At 43.7% G+C, this 18,446-nt stretch overlaps 3 protein-coding genes across 10 annotated transcripts in view; 2 read left to right on the plus strand and 1 right to left on the minus strand.

The window, feature by feature from the left end:
- Positions 1–9,484, plus strand: part of RHPN2 (rhophilin Rho GTPase binding protein 2) — a 54,570-nt gene extending 45,086 nt beyond the window's left edge. For 5 of the 6 annotated variants that reach the window (XM_023759874.1, XM_006095985.3, XM_023759875.1 and 2 more), the window contains 4 exons: positions 1,648–1,724; positions 2,269–2,415; positions 2,698–2,853; positions 8,158–9,484. In XM_023759874.1, coding sequence (XP_023615642.1) covers positions 1,648–1,724; positions 2,269–2,415; positions 2,698–2,853; positions 8,158–8,421 — 644 coding nt within the window. In that variant the 3' untranslated portion in view covers positions 8,422–9,484. The remainder of the gene's footprint in view (positions 1–1,647; positions 1,725–2,268; positions 2,416–2,697; positions 2,854–8,157) is intronic. The other variant, XM_023759876.1, reaches the window with a different exon arrangement.
- Positions 9,485–9,502: 18 nt separating this feature from the next.
- On the minus strand, positions 9,503–12,876 carry FAAP24 (Fanconi anemia core complex associated protein 24). Its single transcript, XM_006095986.3, has 5 exons — positions 12,832–12,876; positions 12,536–12,652; positions 12,283–12,422; positions 11,947–12,099; positions 9,503–10,906 (listed from the first exon to the last, which is right to left on the minus strand). Exons 2-5 carry the CDS (start codon positions 12,639–12,641, stop codon positions 10,658–10,660), a joined length of 648 nt encoding a protein of 215 aa, XP_006096048.1. The 5' UTR covers positions 12,642–12,652; positions 12,832–12,876; the 3' UTR covers positions 9,503–10,657.
- A 262-nt stretch (positions 12,877–13,138) lies between these two features.
- The window catches only part of CEP89 (centrosomal protein 89), an 83,550-nt gene continuing 78,242 nt past the window's right edge, over positions 13,139–18,446 (plus strand). For 2 of the 3 annotated variants that reach the window (XM_014461980.2, XM_014461981.2), the window contains exons 1-2: positions 13,139–13,274; positions 16,431–16,537. In XM_014461980.2, coding sequence (XP_014317466.1) covers positions 13,236–13,274; positions 16,431–16,537 — 146 coding nt within the window. In that variant the 5' untranslated portion in view covers positions 13,139–13,235. Of the gene's footprint in view, positions 13,275–16,430; positions 16,549–18,446 lie in introns of all 3 variants that reach the window. The other variant, XM_023759886.1, reaches the window with a different exon arrangement.

Genomic DNA, 18,446 nt, shown 5'->3' on the forward strand with positions numbered 1-18,446 from the left:
AGGAGTGGAGGGGCCTCCTCAGAGGTGACTTTACAGTGAGAATGACTAGGGTCTTTCCGGGAGTTAGGGGAAGGGATGGAGGGTGGAACCCCCTTTGGCCAAACCCCCTTCGATCCTATTTCCTAAACCTCTGTCCACAGCTCTGGAGTTCTACCCCCCAGTTTTCAGGGACTAGCTCCTTAGGATTAGATTCTAGCTCAGGCTAGAATCCTGGGCTTGGCTGTAGTAATGTTGGCTGATACCTACTGAGCATTTGATCTGCCAGGTCCAATATTAAGCACCACTTGTATACAGAATCTCATTCAATCTCCTTTGCCAACTGTATGATGGAAGTACTGTATTCCCTTATCTTAAAGATGAGACCATAAAGGCTTAGGTGACCAAGTGGTTGGTGGAAGCAGGAATAGTGCTCAGAGAATCTCCTTCACAGACACTGTGGCCACCTCCTTGGCCCCCGGGTCCATACCAGGTGCTCTGTGGCCAGGAGGTAGAGACATAACCTCCATGGAGGGAGGGAGACACATGACTCCTGGTGAGGTCATGGGGTGGTGGCACTACTCTTAGTGGATGGGCAGCCTCTCCGAGCCCAGCACTGTATCAGGCAGTTTGTAAGAAGCCACAGGGTCATCCTGTGAATAGATGGGTGTGATCTACCTTGGCAGTGCCAGTCTGCTTCCTCAAGGTTTCTTTTTATACTGTTGTTCATGTATGCTTAGCCTGCGCTGGGATCCTTTGTGAAGCCGACTAGCCTCTTGGTAAGGGTGGGTTGGGTCTGCCATAGATGTGTGGAGATTTGAGCTATTGATGGACACAATTTGGCAAACTCACTGCTCACTGTGAAATCATCCCATTACACACTAATAATGAAAAGCAGCACATCTCCTCCAGGACTTTGTGCTCTCAGACATGGTACTTCCTTCTGTAACAGCGACGCCTAAAATATAGATTATTTCTCAGCAGGGTTTTATGATACCAAAGGAAGTCCGCTAGAATATAAACAAGCTACTTGAAGGCAGGGAATGTATCAGTTTGTCATTGCTCTGTCTCAGCCCCAGAGCAGTGTATGGCTTATGGTAGGTACAGGTCATACTGGACCAGGGGGGTAGACCAGTAGTCCAAAACCAAGTGACAGGACGCATGACTAGGAGCAAGGTTTGCTTCCTCTTCCCTTCAGAGTAAAGATTTAGACCTGAATTTTTATTTTTTTAATTTATTTTCAGAGAGAGAAACATCGATTTGTTGTCCCACTTATTTATGCATTCATTGGTTGATTCTTTTTTAAAATACATTTTTATTGATTTCAGAGAGGAAGGGAGAGGGAGAAAGAGATAGAAACATCCACGATGAGAGAGACTCATTGATCGGTGGCCTCTTGCATGCTCCCCACTGGGGATCGAGTCTGCAACCTGGGCATGTGCCCTGACCAGGAACCGAACCCTGACCTCCTGGTTCATAGTTCAACGTTCAACCACTGAGCCATGCCAGTCAGTCTCATTGGTCGTTTCTTGTATGTGCCCTGATGGGATTGAACCTGAAACCTTGGCATATTGGGATGATGCTCTAACCCACTGAGCTACCTGGCCAGCATCGAGGATAACTTTCAACTACAGAAATATCTATACCTTCCCTTTTAATCTTATTTTCTAGCTAAAACTGAGCAAGAGGTTGAAATTATAGTGCCACAGTTCTCCAAGGTGACAGCAACAGACTTCTTCCAGAAATTGGTATGTTGAGTGTTTATTTCATAATGACCTAAGCGACAGCTTTTACATGTTGCAAGTATGTAAAAGATTATTTTTAGATACTGTAGATCAGGGGTGGGGAACATCTGGCCTGCAAGCGGTGTCATTTGGTCTGGCCCTGCTATGGCAACCGCAGGCAGGACTCGGAATTCAATAAATCTAGGAGCTTTTTTCATAGCAACATAATTTTTAAGATGATAATTTTGTATGGCTCTCGAATTATGTTATAAATATCCAAATGGCCCTTGGCAGAAAAATGTTTCCCCACCCCTGTTTTAGATTTTCTTAATTTGGGGATTTTAATTAAGATCATTTTATTTAAAATATGTTGGCTATTTCAGAGAAAATGGCAATTCATGTTCTCGTATGACTGCTGTAGCATGTATTACCTCGGGTGGTGTCATTTCATTAGTCTCTGAGCAAGGCTGAATGACATCTGCAAAGACAACAAGGCAACATTTCCTTTAGCTTTCAAATGCCTGATTCAGCCTTCAGATCCTACAGCTAATGATGCTCTATTCCAAAGGGTCCTTTGTCGGTGTTTTCGGCCAACAAGAGATGGACACCTCCTCGAAGCATTCACTTCACTGCGGAAGAAGGGGACTTGGGGTTCACCTTGAGAGGAAACTCTCCAGTTCAGGTCCACTTCCTGGATCCTTACTGCTCTGCCGCGGTGAGTGTATGCCATTCTAGGGGGCAAAACTCACTGGCATCTTTGCAGGCAGTCAAACTGGTAAAATACAAAGAAAGCTGCCCAAACAAACGTGGGTGAATGATTTAGGGTTCCTTTATTAAAAAGCCCTCTTATGGGTGTTACATGCCCAAAGAGGAAAAGATTAATTTTTATTTCTTAAAGCAAATTTTTGCAAGTATCTATTTTATTAATGAAGTTGGAAACTGATTCCAGGAACTGAATGAACAGAATTTGACCTTTATTTACATTATACTTTTGTAGCTGGCAGGAGCCAAGGAAGGGGATTATATTGTTTCCATTCAAAATGTGGATTGTAAATGGCTGACAGTGAGCGAGGTTATGAAACTGCTGAAGAGCTTCGGCGAGGACGACATTGAGATGAAGGTTGTGAGCCTCCTGGACTCCACCTCATCCATGGTGAGGCTGACACCCCTGGTAGTAAATAGCAAAGTGGGGTGAGGTGGGTGTAACCTCAGAGGTCTTTCCCGGACCCTCTTCCTCCTGCCTGCATTTGAAGCATGCCACAAATGACTGAACTCCTTCCTAAGCTTGCCATTGCTGGGATGTGCTTGCCTTGGTTCAGAGAGCACTAGAAAACTTGTATTATTGATCCTGTAGATAAAATAACCAATAGCTTTGTTTTCCTGATTATATCCTTTTAAAAAAAAATAAATTTTTATCAATTTCAGAGAGGAAGGGAGAGGGAGCAGGGGATAGAAACATCAATAATGAGAGAGAAGCACTGCAGGCCCCCTACTAGGGATCTAGCTCACAACCCGGGCATGTGCCCTGACTGGGAGTTGAACCATCACCTCCTAGTACATAGGTCAGCCTCAACCACTGAGCCATGCCAGCTGGGCCTGAGTATATCCTTTTTAATGACAAAAGTAATACATACTCATAGTAAAAATATATTCAAGTGGTCCAGAAGGGCTTGTCATTTGAAAGATTCTCTCCACCTGTCAAAGATAACATTTGCTGTTTCCTGTGAGATCTTGGGAACTGTTTGATGCCTGTGCAAGTCCCTGTGCAGTTATATGCTTTCTTCCCCCCAGTGGAAGGAATCATTTCATACACTCTTTCACACTTTGCTGCATTTAACAATGTGCCTTAGAGATTTCCCTCTATAACAACATTTATTTATTCATTCAACAAATATTGATTGAGCATTAGCTGTGTGCCAGGCCCTTCCTAGGTGTTGGAGCTACAACTGGAACTAGACAGATAAGGTTCCTGCCCCCACAAAGCTGGCACTAAATAAGCAAATAAGTGGTTGTGATTTTGATAAGTACTGCAAAGAAAAGAAAAGGTGTAACATAATAGAATGACTGGGGGTAGGGAGAGGCCCCTTCAGACAGAACTTTCACAAAGACTTGAGTGACGAGGAGGAACCTCTGTATTTGAAGAGGTACAAGAGGAGCATTCTGGGCAGGGGCCAGCAGGTGCAGAGACCCTGTGGCATGATTAAGCCCCGTGGCATGGTGACTAGAGCATCGTGACGACAGGAAATGAGGTGGGGGGGAGACGGCCTCATTGGCAGCAGTGGGACTTTGGAAGCCATTGAAACTTTTAAGAAGGGAATGAAATGATAGGATGTTTACTTGAGACGGATCTCTGCCTGGAGGCTGGCTGCGTGGCAGCAGCGTATGGCTACGGCAGTCATCGGGCCAGTGATGTTAGCAGCTTACACTAGGAGGGGTGACAATGGCAGTGGAGGGAGGTGGATGCACCTGAGACATACTTTGAAGGTGGAGCTGACAGAAATTTGTAGATGATTTATGTTTAAAAAAAAAAAAGATGGTAGAAAGAGAGATGATTTCTTAGTTTTGGGCTTGAACAGCTCCATCATTTTTTATAATGATGGGGAACAGGGACGGTAGTGAGAGAAAACAAGAATTCTGCTTTGACGGTTTCATATGCCATTAGACACTAGATATAAATGTAAAGTAGGTGGCTGGATGTTCTAATCTTCAGTGTAAGGGAGAAGTCAGAGCTAGAAATAAATATTTGAGAACCTTCAGCACAGTGATGATATTTAAAGCTGTAAGAGACTAAATGAAATTGCCTGTGAGGGGCTGAGGGCTGAGGACTAAACTCTGAGACACCGCAAACATCTGGAGGTCTGTGAGAAGTGGTGCAAAGGAAGTTGCAAGGGCGAGTTCGGAGAGATTGGGCAAAACAAAGGGCTTCTGAATCAAGAGAAGAAAATCCTGCCCAGAGAGAGTGGCCCACCGTTTGCATAAGTTAAGAGGTGGAGAGTGAGGGAGGAGGAGCCATGTCTATTTGGCAGCTGGACAAAAGGACAAAAGGAGAGATGGCAACAGAACTCAGATTAGAGAGGGTTGGAGAGTGAATGGATTGTGTGATTTCACCAATAAGAAATGTGCAAAATAGGAAAGTCCATAGAAACAGAATGTAGATTCGTGGTTGCCAGGGGCTAGGGCTGGAGCATTGGGGAATGGAGAGTGACTGCTCATGGGTACAGTTTCTTGGAGGGATGAAAAGGTTCTGAAATTAGATAGTGGTGGTGGTTGCACAACTGTGAATATACTAAAAACCACTGAGTTGCATTAAAATGGTGAATTTTATGGGATGTGAATTGTATCTTAATTTAAAAAATAAAGTCAGTGGACTCACAGAGCATCATGGGAGAGGGGATCGTGAGAAATGGTACTTTTAGGGGCAGACTCCATAGAATTGGTGGACAAGTGATCAAGATCCTTACCAGAAAGAGAAGAGGTTTGTCTAAAAGGAGGATGAATAAAAAGGCTGGGCTCTGGGCTGAAGAGCGGGAGTAGATGGCACTGACAGGGAGGGAGGCGTGGCTTCACAGAGCGGCCCTGACCCTGAACAGAGATTGAAAGGCTTATTTTTCAAACCTGTCCTATGTTTGAAGAGGCCAATGGATGTGGTGGTTAAAATCAAGGATTCTACACTCACTGCCTAGATTTGAATCCTGGCTTTGCCACCAGTTGTGTGACCTTGGGCAATTCAGGGAACAGCTCAGCCTCAGGAAAATGGGGAAAACAGCGCCTGGCATGCGATACGTTTCAGTTCATAGCAGGTGTTATAATAACCATAATGTGGTTATTCCTTTCTCCCAGCAAGGATTCTAGATAATAACATTTGAGCACTGGTTTTTTTTTTTGTTTGTTTGTTTTGATGGTTTTTTAAACATATTTTTATTGATTTCAGAAAGGAAGGGAGAGGGAGAGATAGAAACATCAATAATGAGAGAGAAACATTAATTGGCTGCCTCCTGCACACTCCACACTGGGGACCGAGCTCGCAACTCGGGCATGTGCCCTGACTGGGAATCGAACCATGACCTCTTGGTTCATAGGTTGACAGTCAACCACTGAGCCATGCCAGCCAGGCATGAGCACTGTTTTTAACTGCTAAACCTTTTCTTCAACCAAAACCAAATAATGAGAATAGAGCTGAGTGCTTAGCTGAATTGATTACCTGTCTTCCCCCGCCAAAAAAAACACATTCTCTCTGGATCACAGTGGGGATCCCTTAGGACTCCTCTGTGGAGCATATTTTGAAAAGTGCTGATATAGTGGAATCCTAGGCATGGAATCAAAAGACCTGGAATCAGGCCTTCTCTGCCATTAACAAGCTGTGTGACCGTCAGTAGGTTAATACCCCTCCCTTGGCCTCAGTTTCCCCATCCATGTAATGTAAAAGTTGACTAGGGCTATGGTTTCAACCTGCTCCATAAAGCCCTGAGAGTTCCAGAGGTTCCCAGGAAGATGTGATGGGAGCATGCTGGAGGAAGACGGAAAACAAGTGAATGGGGGAGGGAAGACCTGTGAAAGGGAGCAGAGCCATTGGGTGGTAGCTGGGGGTGGGGGACGGACATAGGGAAAAGAGGAAAGGAAAGCTTTTCAAAGAAGGTGGTGGTGGTGTGTGTGTAGGTAACAGCAAGCTTGTGTGCTGGTGGGAAAGGTCTGGGAGATAGGGGTGCAAGGAGGGATAACCTGGAGAAGACAGGGCATGAGATCCAGGAACACCAGCGGGCTTGTCTTTGTGGACACATGAATTAAATGTAAGGCAAGGATATCAGGAGGCCATGTGCGGGGCTTGAGAGAAGGTATCTAGGAGAAAAGGAATAAAGTTACTAAGGAAATGTAGGAGTGCCCGGTAATGAGGTGCCCAGTGAAGCTTTGGGGTCAGGGTTAGAATGTCAAGGGAACCAGTCAGCTTGGTCAATATCCCCCAGTAGGGCATCTGTTTAGATGCAGGCCTGGGGGAAGCAGTGAGTGTTGAATTAGAGTTGACATTCACTGGTGGAATTGGGTAAGGGAATTGAGGGTGTTTGCAAGGGAGGGGTTATTCTGTATAATGGACTTTAAGCAGGTAAAGGTTGAAAAATGTTTGCAGGCATTAAATCTGCCTCCAGGAGTTTGTTTTATTGTTTTTAATGAGAGCACGTGTGTCCTGTAGAGCATATGGGATTAATGGCAGTTTTATAGGAAAGGGAGCAGGATTTTATCCAAAGGAGCCACGTATTTTATAGTGAAGAGGGACATTTTATAGTGAATACCCTCCTTTATTGCTGCATCACTCAAATTCCTTGATTTATATTAAGAACAATGTACCCAACCACTTAGGTCTATTGTATGTATACTTACATAAATGGCCTGAATTCAGTGCCTGGAACACAGATGTTTGATAAACATTTGGTGAACAAAGCAATCTCAATGTTAGGCAAGCCTTACAAGCAGGTGATAACCCACATGGACGTGTTTAGAAAACAAGTTTCTTTATATTTCCTATTGGAGTCCTACACGTCCTTTAAAAGTTGGGTTTAATAGGTACACTTTTGTTTGGCAAAGATGACAAAGTTCTGGAGATGAATGGTGGTGATGGTTGCACCACCACATGAATATATATAATACTACAGGACTATACCACTTAAGTAGGGGGAAAAGTTAATGGCATCCTCACTGTGGATTCGATATTGTCTTTAAAGAGAATGAAGTTTTGCTATACCTAATGGCATAGACTGAAATCCAAGATACGTTAAGTGAAGAAAGCAGGATGCAGACCAGTCAGTGTGTATAGTGTGTTCCTTTTAAGATAAGACCAAATGGTGACATATACTTATGCACATATCATTACCTGTATATGAACATTATCTCCAAAAGTGCAACAGAAATCATGTTTAACTCAGAAGGGCCTGGAGCAAAAGTAGGAGGAACATTTACTGTTCACTCTATGTATTTTCATATTGTTGACCATGAGTATGTATTACTTTTTTCAAATATAAGAACCTTAAAAAGTGAGTGTATTCCTTAAAAATTGTCCTTGTTTTTAAGAACCTAAATCTAGCCCTGGCTGGTTTGGCCCAGTGGATAGAACGTCAGCCTGCGGACTGAAGGGTCCCAGGTTCGATTCTGGTCAAGGGCACATGCCTGGGTTTCAGGCTTGATCCCCAGTAGGGGGCGTGCAGGAGGCAGCCGATCAATGATTCTCTCTCATCATTGATGTTTCTATCTATCTCTTCCTCTCCCTTCCTCTCTGAAATCAATAAAGATATATTCTTTTTTAAAAAGAACCTAAATCTATATAAGGACTAGTCACCTGAGTTTCAGAATTATATCAACTGAATCCTAAAGAGGATGCTGTAAGTGCAGAATGTGTCTCAGACTTTGCAATCACTTATCAGATATCTTGAGGGTTTCTAACACCCTTTTCTTCCTTCTCTATATGCAGCATAATAAATGTGCCACATACTCTGTGGGAATGCAGAAAACTTACTCCATGATCTGCTTAGCCATAGACGATGATGATGATAAGACTGGTAAAACGAAGAAAATCTCGAAAAAGCTTTCTTTCTTGAGTTGGGGCACCAACAAGAACAGACAGAAGTCCGCCAGCACCTTGTGCCTCCCGTCGGTTGGGGTTGTCAGGCCTCAAGTCAAGAAGAAGCTCCCATCTCCTTTCGGCCTTCTTAACTCTGACAGTTCAATGTACTAATGTGAGGAAACAAAAACGCTCAGGCCCAAAACATTTCCAGTGCTGGCTGGGCCTTCATATTTGTGCCATAATGGGAAATTTCTAAATATCCTCATCCTGTTTTCTCACAGTGTAACCTTACAATGGATGTCTATGAGTGAAAGTAACAAGAAACTTCTAGAAATGTGTGGAAAACAAATTTATTCAAGGAATGTCACCATATTGCTGCATGTTATTTATTATACAAAGTATTATAAATAGAATAGTAATGGAAATATGGCTATTTTTAATGGCTACAACTATGACTTTTAGTTACCATCAAAGTTAAATTGGGGTTACCTATATTGGTCTTATTTGTAAGTTTCCAGGCTTGGGTAATAGATCATTCCTTAACTCAGAATCTAGATGAGCCCAAATTAAGGCAGTCAAGGGACTATAACGATGGGTTTAAATTAGTATTACTAAAAAGGTTACAAAGAGCTGCTTTCTAAGGGTACTTCATTAACCTAAAATGACAAGATTTTACTATTATTTCTATATAATATGAATGCAATTTCCAGATAAAGTCTAGTATCAAATTTGTCATGACTTATTAGATAAACAATTTTGGAGTAGCCTTTCTTCTAGTTACATGTCATTTATAAGTTGCTAACACAGTGGCAGTGTTAGATGAAGATGCTGTCTACAAGGTAGATAATATACTGTTTGATACTCAAAACATTTTTCATTTTGTTTAAAGTAGAAAGTACATAATTGTATATTTTAAGTCTTTGAAATGGGTTGAATTTTATAAGGTAATGATGTAAATGATTCATTTGACTTTTTAAAATGACATTCTTACCAGTTGATTTCTCATGCTATAAGTTGGATGATACCGTGATTCTAATAAGATTCACTGTTGACATAGTACAAGTTATATAGTTTAAAACATAGCATTGAGATCTAATTTTGAGAATTAACAAGAATTTAAAATGTTCTCTAGTGTGCAATATCAAAAGGGAAGCAACACCTTTGGGAAAGTTTATCCACTGCTCTTACGGCCATTTTTGTATAAATATTTAAATAAACAGATTCATTTGCCTGAGTTAATGTTTTTTATTTTTCACTTTAATTCTCTCCTTTCAAAATGTTTCTATCCTAATGCACAAATGATTTCATTGTTTGGCTTTTTAAAAAATTACTAACATTTCACAAAACTAGTCTTTCAAGTTATCTTAGTATCTTTGAAAACATATGGCATCTTTAATTTTATTTATTTATTTACTTAATCTTCACCCGAGGATATTTTTTCCATTGGTTTTAGAGAGAATGGAAGGGAGGGAGGGAGAAAGAGAGAGAGACATCAATTGATTACCTCCCTCATGGGCCCTGACTGGAGCAGGATTGAGCCTGCAACTGAGGTACATACCCTTGACTGGGAATGGAACCTGTGACCCTTCAGTCCGAGGGCTCACGCTCTAACCACCGAGCAAAACTGGCGAGGGCAGTATTTATTTTTTGAAGAGGCAAGTGTACCCTTGGATCCCCAGATCTTTCTGGACACAGCTGCCCTGCCATTTTCCTGTGTATCTTCACATTGTTGGGCTATACATTTACAAACACATTCCCCCCTCCCGCTCTCCCCACACACACACATTGGCTTTTTATCTTTAAGTGGGTACTCTCCACTCCAGGCTTTCTGTGTTCAGATGTGCCCAGTGATGATAAACAAACTGTGCAGCCACCATAAAGGAAGCGATTGAGGGAGGAAACACAAAGGCTGTACAACTTATTTACACTGGCAGCAACCCTCGAAGCACAGGTATATTAAGACCAGACCTGAAGAACAGTGGCTTTGCCACCAGGAACAAGGGGCTTATGGTACACAGTGCTTCATTGTAGGTTTGTCTCCTTTAGAAGGTTATAACCACTGAAACCTGATAAGACCTTTCCATTACAGATGTAGGTCAAGGTCACACATTCAAATCTGCCCAAGTTGGCTTTTTTATCAATCTGAGAGTCTCTAATTCAAGGGACTCTCTTCGGAAGATCGCCACTGGCCCTCTTCATGGTAGCAGAACCAGGGCAGCACCGACTTAAGTGACAGCACACAGCAGCACAGGGCAGCTGGCAGGTTCCACTCAGGCCTCACCTCATCTGTCACTAGTTGCTGTGAGAGGAAATCTTTTTTTCTTGATTTTTAAACATGAAAAGAAAACAAGACCCTGTAGTTGGTGGTGTAAAGTAGAACCCGTAGTGGATGCTATGAGAAGAGCTGTTACCTGGACTGTGTGAAGAACACATGAATTTGCTGTGCTGCTGCTGGCCCAACGACCTGCTCCAGTTCTTGGATGGAAGCATTACTCAGTTGCTGGATACTCGGGAACTTCTGAAGCAGAAGGGAAGCTTTAATTTTCCCAACTCCTGGGATCTGCTGCACAGTTCGAAGTAAGAATGGCTCAGAGAGCTGAGCCTGTTTCTTCCTGAGAAAAGGGTTCTTACTGGGCTCTTTGGTTTGCTCTTGAACCTAAACCGAAATTAAAGAGCCTGTGAGCACCCTCTAGAGGACTAACAGTTGTTTTAGTTTTTCTATTTGGTTCAACTTCTCACTACAAATGTTTTCATTTATCATGAATACAAATTTTCATCAGCAAAATTATTGAAAGGTGAACCATATGACTACACAAAGGAGTAAGAGATAAAATTTTTAAAAATAAGAACTTGGGTTTCCAGAATGGTTAGGATAAAACCAATGAAAACATACTCTGAGGAATTCAAACTTGTTCCTATGATCCACTAAGAAATGTTTCAGTTGTATGAGATTAAGTGATGACTATCTCTAAACTGGACCTGCCTATCAAAGGAGAAACCCAGTCTTCAGTTAGTTATGGATACAGAAAGGCAGATAATAGCACTCCAGCAAGGAAAGTTAGGAACAGTAAAAAAAAAATGTGGCAGAGAGCATGGAGGGATCTGTGAACGATTTGGTTCTCAATCTTAGCTGCACATCAGAGGGGAAGATTTAACATCAACAACATAATAAGACAGATTGATGCTTAAGCCCTACTCCCACATTCTGATTTTTAATTGGTCTGAGGTAAGGCCCATGTATTACTGTTTTGAAAAGTTTCCCCACAAAATTCTGACATACAATCAAGTTGAATAATCTTCAACGAGGTTTAAAAACAACAACATAAACTTGCACACTGAATGCTAATGCTTAAAAGATACGTGGGGATGAGGCAAAGCCGCTGCTAGAGGACCTTTTCCCCAGCGTCAATGCAGAATAAATGATGGAGTCATCACAGCCTGGGAGTCTCAAATCAGGTCTCCAACTTGTTCACTTGTTACACAGTTGCCTAAAATAGGTATCAAGCTCAGCTGGTTGCAGGGGCAGCTTCTGGACTTAAATTCCTCAAAAAGGCTTTATAAAGCCACACAGAATGATTAGATTGCATTGATGGACTCAGAACCATAACAAACAAGGGCAGCTGCTAAAAGATCCATGAAGGTCAGTTGAAATCCTCAAGACAGGGCTCTGATGGCGGAGTGGGCATCAGTACTTACTAACTGGATGATGATGCAGGACGCTTCCATCTGGCTGGCCACTGGGAGCAACACCATCCCAAGGTCCAGCACAGTAAACTTCTGTATGGCTGGGAAGTACTGTTCACTCGTCGGCGTTTTTTCAACTATTGCAATTCCTTGAAGATTACTGGACTTCAAAGAAAAGTAAAAACAACAGTAAACCATTTTGTAACAAAATTCCTTTCAAGCTTAAGAAAGCTATCCCTCCAAAAGTGCTTGGAATGGCCAATGATTTTATATAAATTATTCCATACACAAGAGGGAGAAGGACTAGAAATTCATTTTCAATGTCAGTTTCTTCAATTCAGTACTTACATTTCTAACGCGAACCAGCCTCTTTCGGTAGCTATTTCCTGCCACCAAATCGGCTTCTGTGATATAAAGAATGCAGGATCTGACCGACAAGTAAAAATCTACCGGTGCTAGGCCATCCTCAAAAACAAGTTTAACTTTCCCTTAAAATGCAGACAAGAAAATAAGTTTGAATGAAAAAGGTAGCAGTTGGTTGGACGTGTTTTAAACGTGGGGTGAGGACAGAGAGGGTTTATGCAGAGGGCAGCCCACCGACCTTGCATGCCCTGTGCCAGCTGAGACCCACGCCATTTCTCATTGGCAACAACGTGCCCCAAAGGCACGTGCACAGGGCCTGTGCCTTCAGGGGGGTTCCTATCCATGCGGCCTCGACCTAAAGAGGGAAATGCAAGACTGAAGTGCAAGGCTGTCCTGCACACGGCCCCACGTTCCAGTCGAAGCCGGGGCGGGGCCTCGTGGCAGGAGCCGGTCGTCAGTGTTCTCTAATTATTTGCCAAAGCCTAAGAACCAGGAGATTCCTGTCCTGGAAGCCCAGTCGCTCATTTTCGTCACCTGCCTGACTCCTCACACTCCAGCTCCGTCCGCGCCCAGGCTCCACAGTCGCGTCCTGTCTTGCCCGCCCTCCGCCTCGCAGGGCCTGAGATAGGCTATGGCGTTAGAGATCGACATCTCCTCTGGCCAATAAGAGAACGGACAGCAGCACAGTTTCCGCCCCGGAGGGATTTTGAATGGGACCCGCTGGTTGCCAAGAGCGACGGGTATGAAGTATCTTGGCTCTAATTGGCCGGTGAGAGAGCAGAGCCAGTAGCAGACGTGGTTGTTGCGGAGTCCCCTGAGTAGAAAAAGCGTCCGGGGCCAGGCCAGCGGGCGGGGACCAGGCTTTAGGGAGCGGTCCTGGTCTTTGAGGAGACTTGCTTGTCGGTCCAGACCCGCTGGGACCATTCCCCACAGCAAAGATGCTCCTGGGGGTTCCGAGAGGCCGCAAGAGCCAGTTTGTAAGTAACTTCTTGCGCGGCCTGCGCCCTGGCCTGGGGGCCAGGAGTTAAAGGAGGAGGGCTTGGGATTTGGCTTGAGATTGAGGCCAGGTAGCGGCGCATGGGGAAGTGGTTTTCCATTCGAAAAGCCCTGGTCTTTTGTGCTCTAAAGAATCCTTTATCCCAGATGAGCCCCAGTCGGACAGGAATCGCCCAGGCTCCCCACATCGTTCTCTCAGGTGTCGGGGAACTCACTCCTGCCCGCCACAGACCTGCTCCACTGCTGGGTGTCCCCCATGGGGAGTCATTCCTGATTCCTCCCCGCCACCCACCACGGACACCCTGTCAGAAGTTCTTTAAATTCTACCCACCAAATACATCCGGCAGCTGTTCCCGCCCCGGCCTGTCCAACAGCATCTACTGAACTGATGCAGCAGCTCCTCGCTATTTCTTTGCCTTTTTTTGCTGCTTACTTGCTCTAGTAACCTGACTCCAACAATCCATTAAAACAAACCTCCCACCCCCATCCCGCACAACCAATCTATTGATCTTACCAGTGTTCTCACTGTCCTCATTTCCAGCCCTAGTTTCTAATTCCATAGTCTATCATTATAATCACTCCTGGATGCACCCCCAACTCCCCTGCTACTGTCTCTTTCGCCACTTGCCTGGCGAAACTCCAAACCTACTTATATCCAGTTCTCCATAAACGTAATACTTTAAGCATTCTGGTAAGGGCATTCCTGAACTCCGTTTTAAATCGAGGCTAGCAAGCATGTCTGACTTGGCTACCTGTTCGCAGCCCCCACACCTGCAGCGAGCATTTCAGACAGGCTGAGAAGCAGGCAGGACGTACTTGAGGCATATTTTTGCATTGCAATTTTGCTTACTCAGCGTGGCATTATTGAGTTCCTGCTCTGTGTCAGACACCCACAGTTAATTGACAGCTTATGGCCACACTGTACAAAGGATAGACAAACCCTTAAGTAATTCATCATAGAGAATATGTGTAGAGAAGAGGAGGGGTAGCAAGAAATGAATCTGGGTTCATTGGTGTTCATTGGTAGGAACCAACAGATAGCAGCTTAGCAGCCACACTAGACCCTTTACCTGTCATCAAGAGAGGGGGGCTGCCCATGAGGGTTTTCCTGCTGGGTTGAGATGGGTTCATCCTGTGTTTTAGAGGCTGAGGTAGGAGGACCACAGCTGGAAATGATTATAGTGGTACAGTGAGAAATGTTTAGCATATTATGGGAAGTTCACTCTATTTAAAAAAAAAAAAAAAGCAAAACTCATGCAATGTCTCTAGAGTTGAAGGCCTTTTTGGAGGATATACTGGATGTGAGCCCCTAGGGATTCAAAGATGAAGAAAACCTTTTTTTTTTTTTCCTCCTTGAGCATCTCCTTGGGGTGGGGAGGAGGATGGGGAATGGGGGAGGAGGCAGATATTAAACTGTCAAATTGTTTGACCAGTACGGGATGGTAGGTGCTCCACAGTAGGTAAACAGAGAATAGAGGAATACAGCAGACACTGCTCTGGAATGCCTGTTCTTGGGGTTGGCATGCAAGTGAAACTGGGGATTAGGGGGGTGCTGCAGAAGACATTTGGGGGGTCTGTCCATCCCTCCTGAAGGATGCCCCAACCCTGGCTGTTCCCCTTGGTTGTACCTCTCTTCTCTCCCATACCTTATGCCTACCACTGCTTCATTAATCTTTCCAGGGCCATTTTCAGTGGGTGCACCTCACTAGGCCACAGGATCACCTTAGTCTTGTTTCAAAACTCTTCAATGGAAACAATCCCCATCCTTATTCCCAACCCATTGTTCTAGCCTCTCCCTCTCAGATGCCTCTATATTGCTATAATCCCGCAAACTGGAGACTTGTTATTTCCAGAGCACTGCCACTAATGTCTTGCTTGATTCCTTTGTTCATGCTCTTCCCTCTTCCTAGAATGCTTTTCTTCGTATTTCCCAAATGTGAGAGCAGTGGCCATCTTTGAAGATCTAGTCTAAATTTCTCTGTGGTTTTCTCCAAGAGGCCCCCTTCCCTCCCTGGGTCACCTCAGCACTTTTTCTTAACTTTCCCCTGGCACATTCCATAATTCCCTGTTGTGTGATAAGTTTTTGCATGTTTTCCTCTGTACTCTCCCTCCTTGAGGATGTCAACAAGGTTTATGAATTGCTGTCATGGTGTTTTGCTTATAGTAGGTGTGAATGAATGGCTGGTGCACAGAATATGATTGGGCTATTCTCAGAAACTTCTGAGAGACTCCCAGTTGCCTAAAGCAGATTCCCCTACTTTCAATGTGTGTATGAACTAGTTTTTGTTATTCTGCATCATCAAAACTACCTAAAATCTACAGGTGTAGAACAAAGTGCTAAGTGCTAGAGTTCAGGGTTGATAAAGACAAGACAGTTGCCTGCTCCCAGGAAGCTTCTTTTCTGTAGGGGGTTGGCAAGTGAGGGCCTAGGCAGTGGTCGGCAAACTCATTAGTCAACAGAGCCAAATATCAACAGTACAACGATTGAAATTTCTTTTGAGAGCCAAATTTTTTGAATTTATATTAGTTCACACAAACACTCCATCCATGCTTTTGTTCCGGCCCTCCGGTCCAGTTTAAGAACCCATTGTGGCCCTCGAGTCAAAAAGTTTGCCCACCCCTGGCCTAGGCAGTGGTCGGCAAACTCATTCGTCAACAGAGCCAAATATCAACAGTACAACAATTGAAATTTCTTTTGAGAGCCAAATTTTTTAAACTTAAACTATATAGGAGGTACATTGTTATTAACTTAATTAGGGTACTCCTAAGGCTTAGGAAGAGCCACACTCAAGGGGCTAAAGAGCCGCATGTGGCTCACGAGCTGCAGTTTGCCGACCACGGGCCCTAGGGTCACGGAGGCAGTGCTATAAGACAAGTGGAGGTGCTTTGGGGCTCCCCTGGGGGTCAGGAAAGCTGCTCTGAGGAGGAAAGGTGAGAAGGCCCCACTATAGGCAGCTGTAATGGTGCTCCCTGGGTGGGCATGCTTGCCTGGCCAGATGAGCAAGGGGAGGAGTGGGCCTCCTGGTGGGGCTAGATCCCTGAACTGCCACTGTCCCTTCTCAGGCCTAGGGAGGGGTGGTGGCAGGACCCAGGTGATTCTTTACACCAGTGACCTGTTCTGGGTTTTATTTGTGCAGAAACACATCATCCATGGCCTTCTACCTGCAGCCAGCATTGCACCGAAGCCAGCTGTGCCCCGCACACCTCCTCCCCGCAGCCCCAACCCCTCTCCAGAGAGATCGAGGTGAGTCTCAGGTGAGCAGGCACTGAGGTCACCCTTGTGCTCAGCCGCCAAGTGGTGGGTCCTAGAACTGTTCCAACTGGCAAGATTACAAGTAGGGTGATTAGAATCATGTCCTTTGAAATATTTATCATGGTTCCATAATTTAATATGATTTCTCTGTGGGATAATGGCCTATCTCTTTCAGATGTGGACTCCTTACATTTTGTAACTGAATGCAGTTAGTATTTTTCAAAATATTAAAGCCCAAGTATTTCAGTTGATGGTATGTTAAAAGGAATTTTAATTGTGGACATAATTTTCTCTTTAAACATAAGTCGGCCTTTCAAAAGAACTGCTTTGTGGGAGGAAATGAGAAACGGGTTCACTTCCCAGGGCCTGGGATTTCCCACGTCCTCCAGTGCTCCTAACACATTAGTTAGATGACTTTGTTTTATACATCATCGAAGCTAAGGCCCCTGCCTGTGCTCTCCAAGATTGTAAATATAGGAGAATTTTAGACTATTTTTTATCCAGTAGGTACCTGGATGCATGACTTGATTATTAACACTGAGAACAAATTTCATTCCAGGGTGATTCCTTCTTCTAGTGTTCTTTAAAACTAAAATATTGTTTGCCTCCTGATTAAAAAACACAAATATTTTTAGTGTTTGTTTTCTCCTTTAGTATAATCTTGATAATAAGAATAGCCATTTATTAATACTTACTCTGTGTCAAGGAATCTAGTAAGTGCTCTAGAAGTATTATTTCATTTCATCCTCTCATGACCCTATGAAAGGTCTTGTTGGCATCTCTCTGAGCTCAAGTGTTCAGCATTTGCCTGAAGTCTCACAGCTGGCAAGCGGTGGCATCGCTGCGATGCACTTGAAGGTCTGTCCAGCTCCATTAAGTAGTGTTATTAGAATTTAAATGTTTAGATAGCAGCAGCAATAATGAGATGGTTAGCTTTACATCCCATTATAAAGCAGAAAAGCAAAAGAACAGGTCATATCCTGCCAAGCATGCTATAGACTCGTTAGAAAACTTATAGACTCTGTGATTTACAGAAATATCTCCCCAGATTGTAATCTTTATAAACCCCAAATAAACAACATGGCTTTAGCAAACTTAGCATACTTCTAGATCTTTTTATTTTTAAAAAATAACATTTAAGTTAATCTTTGATATTATTCCACTTCATGTGTAGTATAATAGTGTAAGAGTCTTTTGCTATTTACTTCGATTGCCTCCTTCCCATCCATTGTGTAACTGTCATCATACATTTTAATTTTATCTATTATAAACTGCATAATATATTACTATTTTTGCTTTAGACAGTTGTTTATCTTTTTAAAAACAGGGTGTGGCCCTAACGGGTTTGGCTCAGTGGATAGAGCAGTGGCCTGCGGACTGAAGGGTCCCAGGTTCGATTCCGGTCAAGGGCATGTGCCTTGGTTGCGGGCACATCCCGAGTCGGAGGTGTGCAGGAGGCAGCTGATCGATGTTTCTCTCTCACTGATGATTCTAACTCCCTATCCTTCTCCCTTCCTCTCTGTAAAAAATCAATAAAATACATATAAAAAAAACAGGGTGTGTTTTTTTAGGTATAATGGGCTATGATCAACTTCATATTTAAAAAAAATATTTTTATTTATTTCTGAGAGGAAGGGAGAGGGAGAGAGAGATAAAAACAGATTGGGCCCACAACCCGGGCATGTGCCCTGACTGGGAATTGGCCCTCCTGGTTCATAGGCCAATGCTCAACCACTGACGCGCACTGGCTGGGCCATATTTAAAATTTATAATGGGTAATTTTTTTAAATTAAATCTTTATTGTTCAGATTATTACAGTTGTTCCTCTTTTTTCCCCCCCGTACCTCCACTCCACCAAGGTTCCCACCCCACCCTTCTGCCCTCATCCCCCCCCCACCCC

Source organism: Myotis lucifugus, unplaced genomic scaffold (genome assembly GCF_000147115.1).
Source record: "Myotis lucifugus unplaced genomic scaffold, Myoluc2.0 scaffold_164, whole genome shotgun sequence".
NCBI lineage: Eukaryota > Metazoa > Chordata > Mammalia > Chiroptera > Vespertilionidae > Myotis > Myotis lucifugus.

What these genes read in the sequence shown, in the direction of transcription:
- FAAP24 (XM_006095986.3), bottom strand. Translation starts at nt 12,641, where the DNA reads ATGGATAGGAACCCCCCTGAAGGCACAGGCCCTGTGCACGTGCCTTTG. An exon ending in GCTGGCACAGGGCATGCAAG is followed by an intron (nt 12,423 to 12,535) that starts GTCGGTGGGCTG and finishes CTGCATTTTAAG; the next exon opens with GGAAAGTTAAACTTGTTTTT. An exon ending in CCTGCATCATCATCCAGTTA is followed by an intron (nt 10,907 to 11,946) that starts GTAAGTACTGAT and finishes ATTTCGGTTTAG; the next exon opens with GTTCAAGAGCAAACCAAAGA.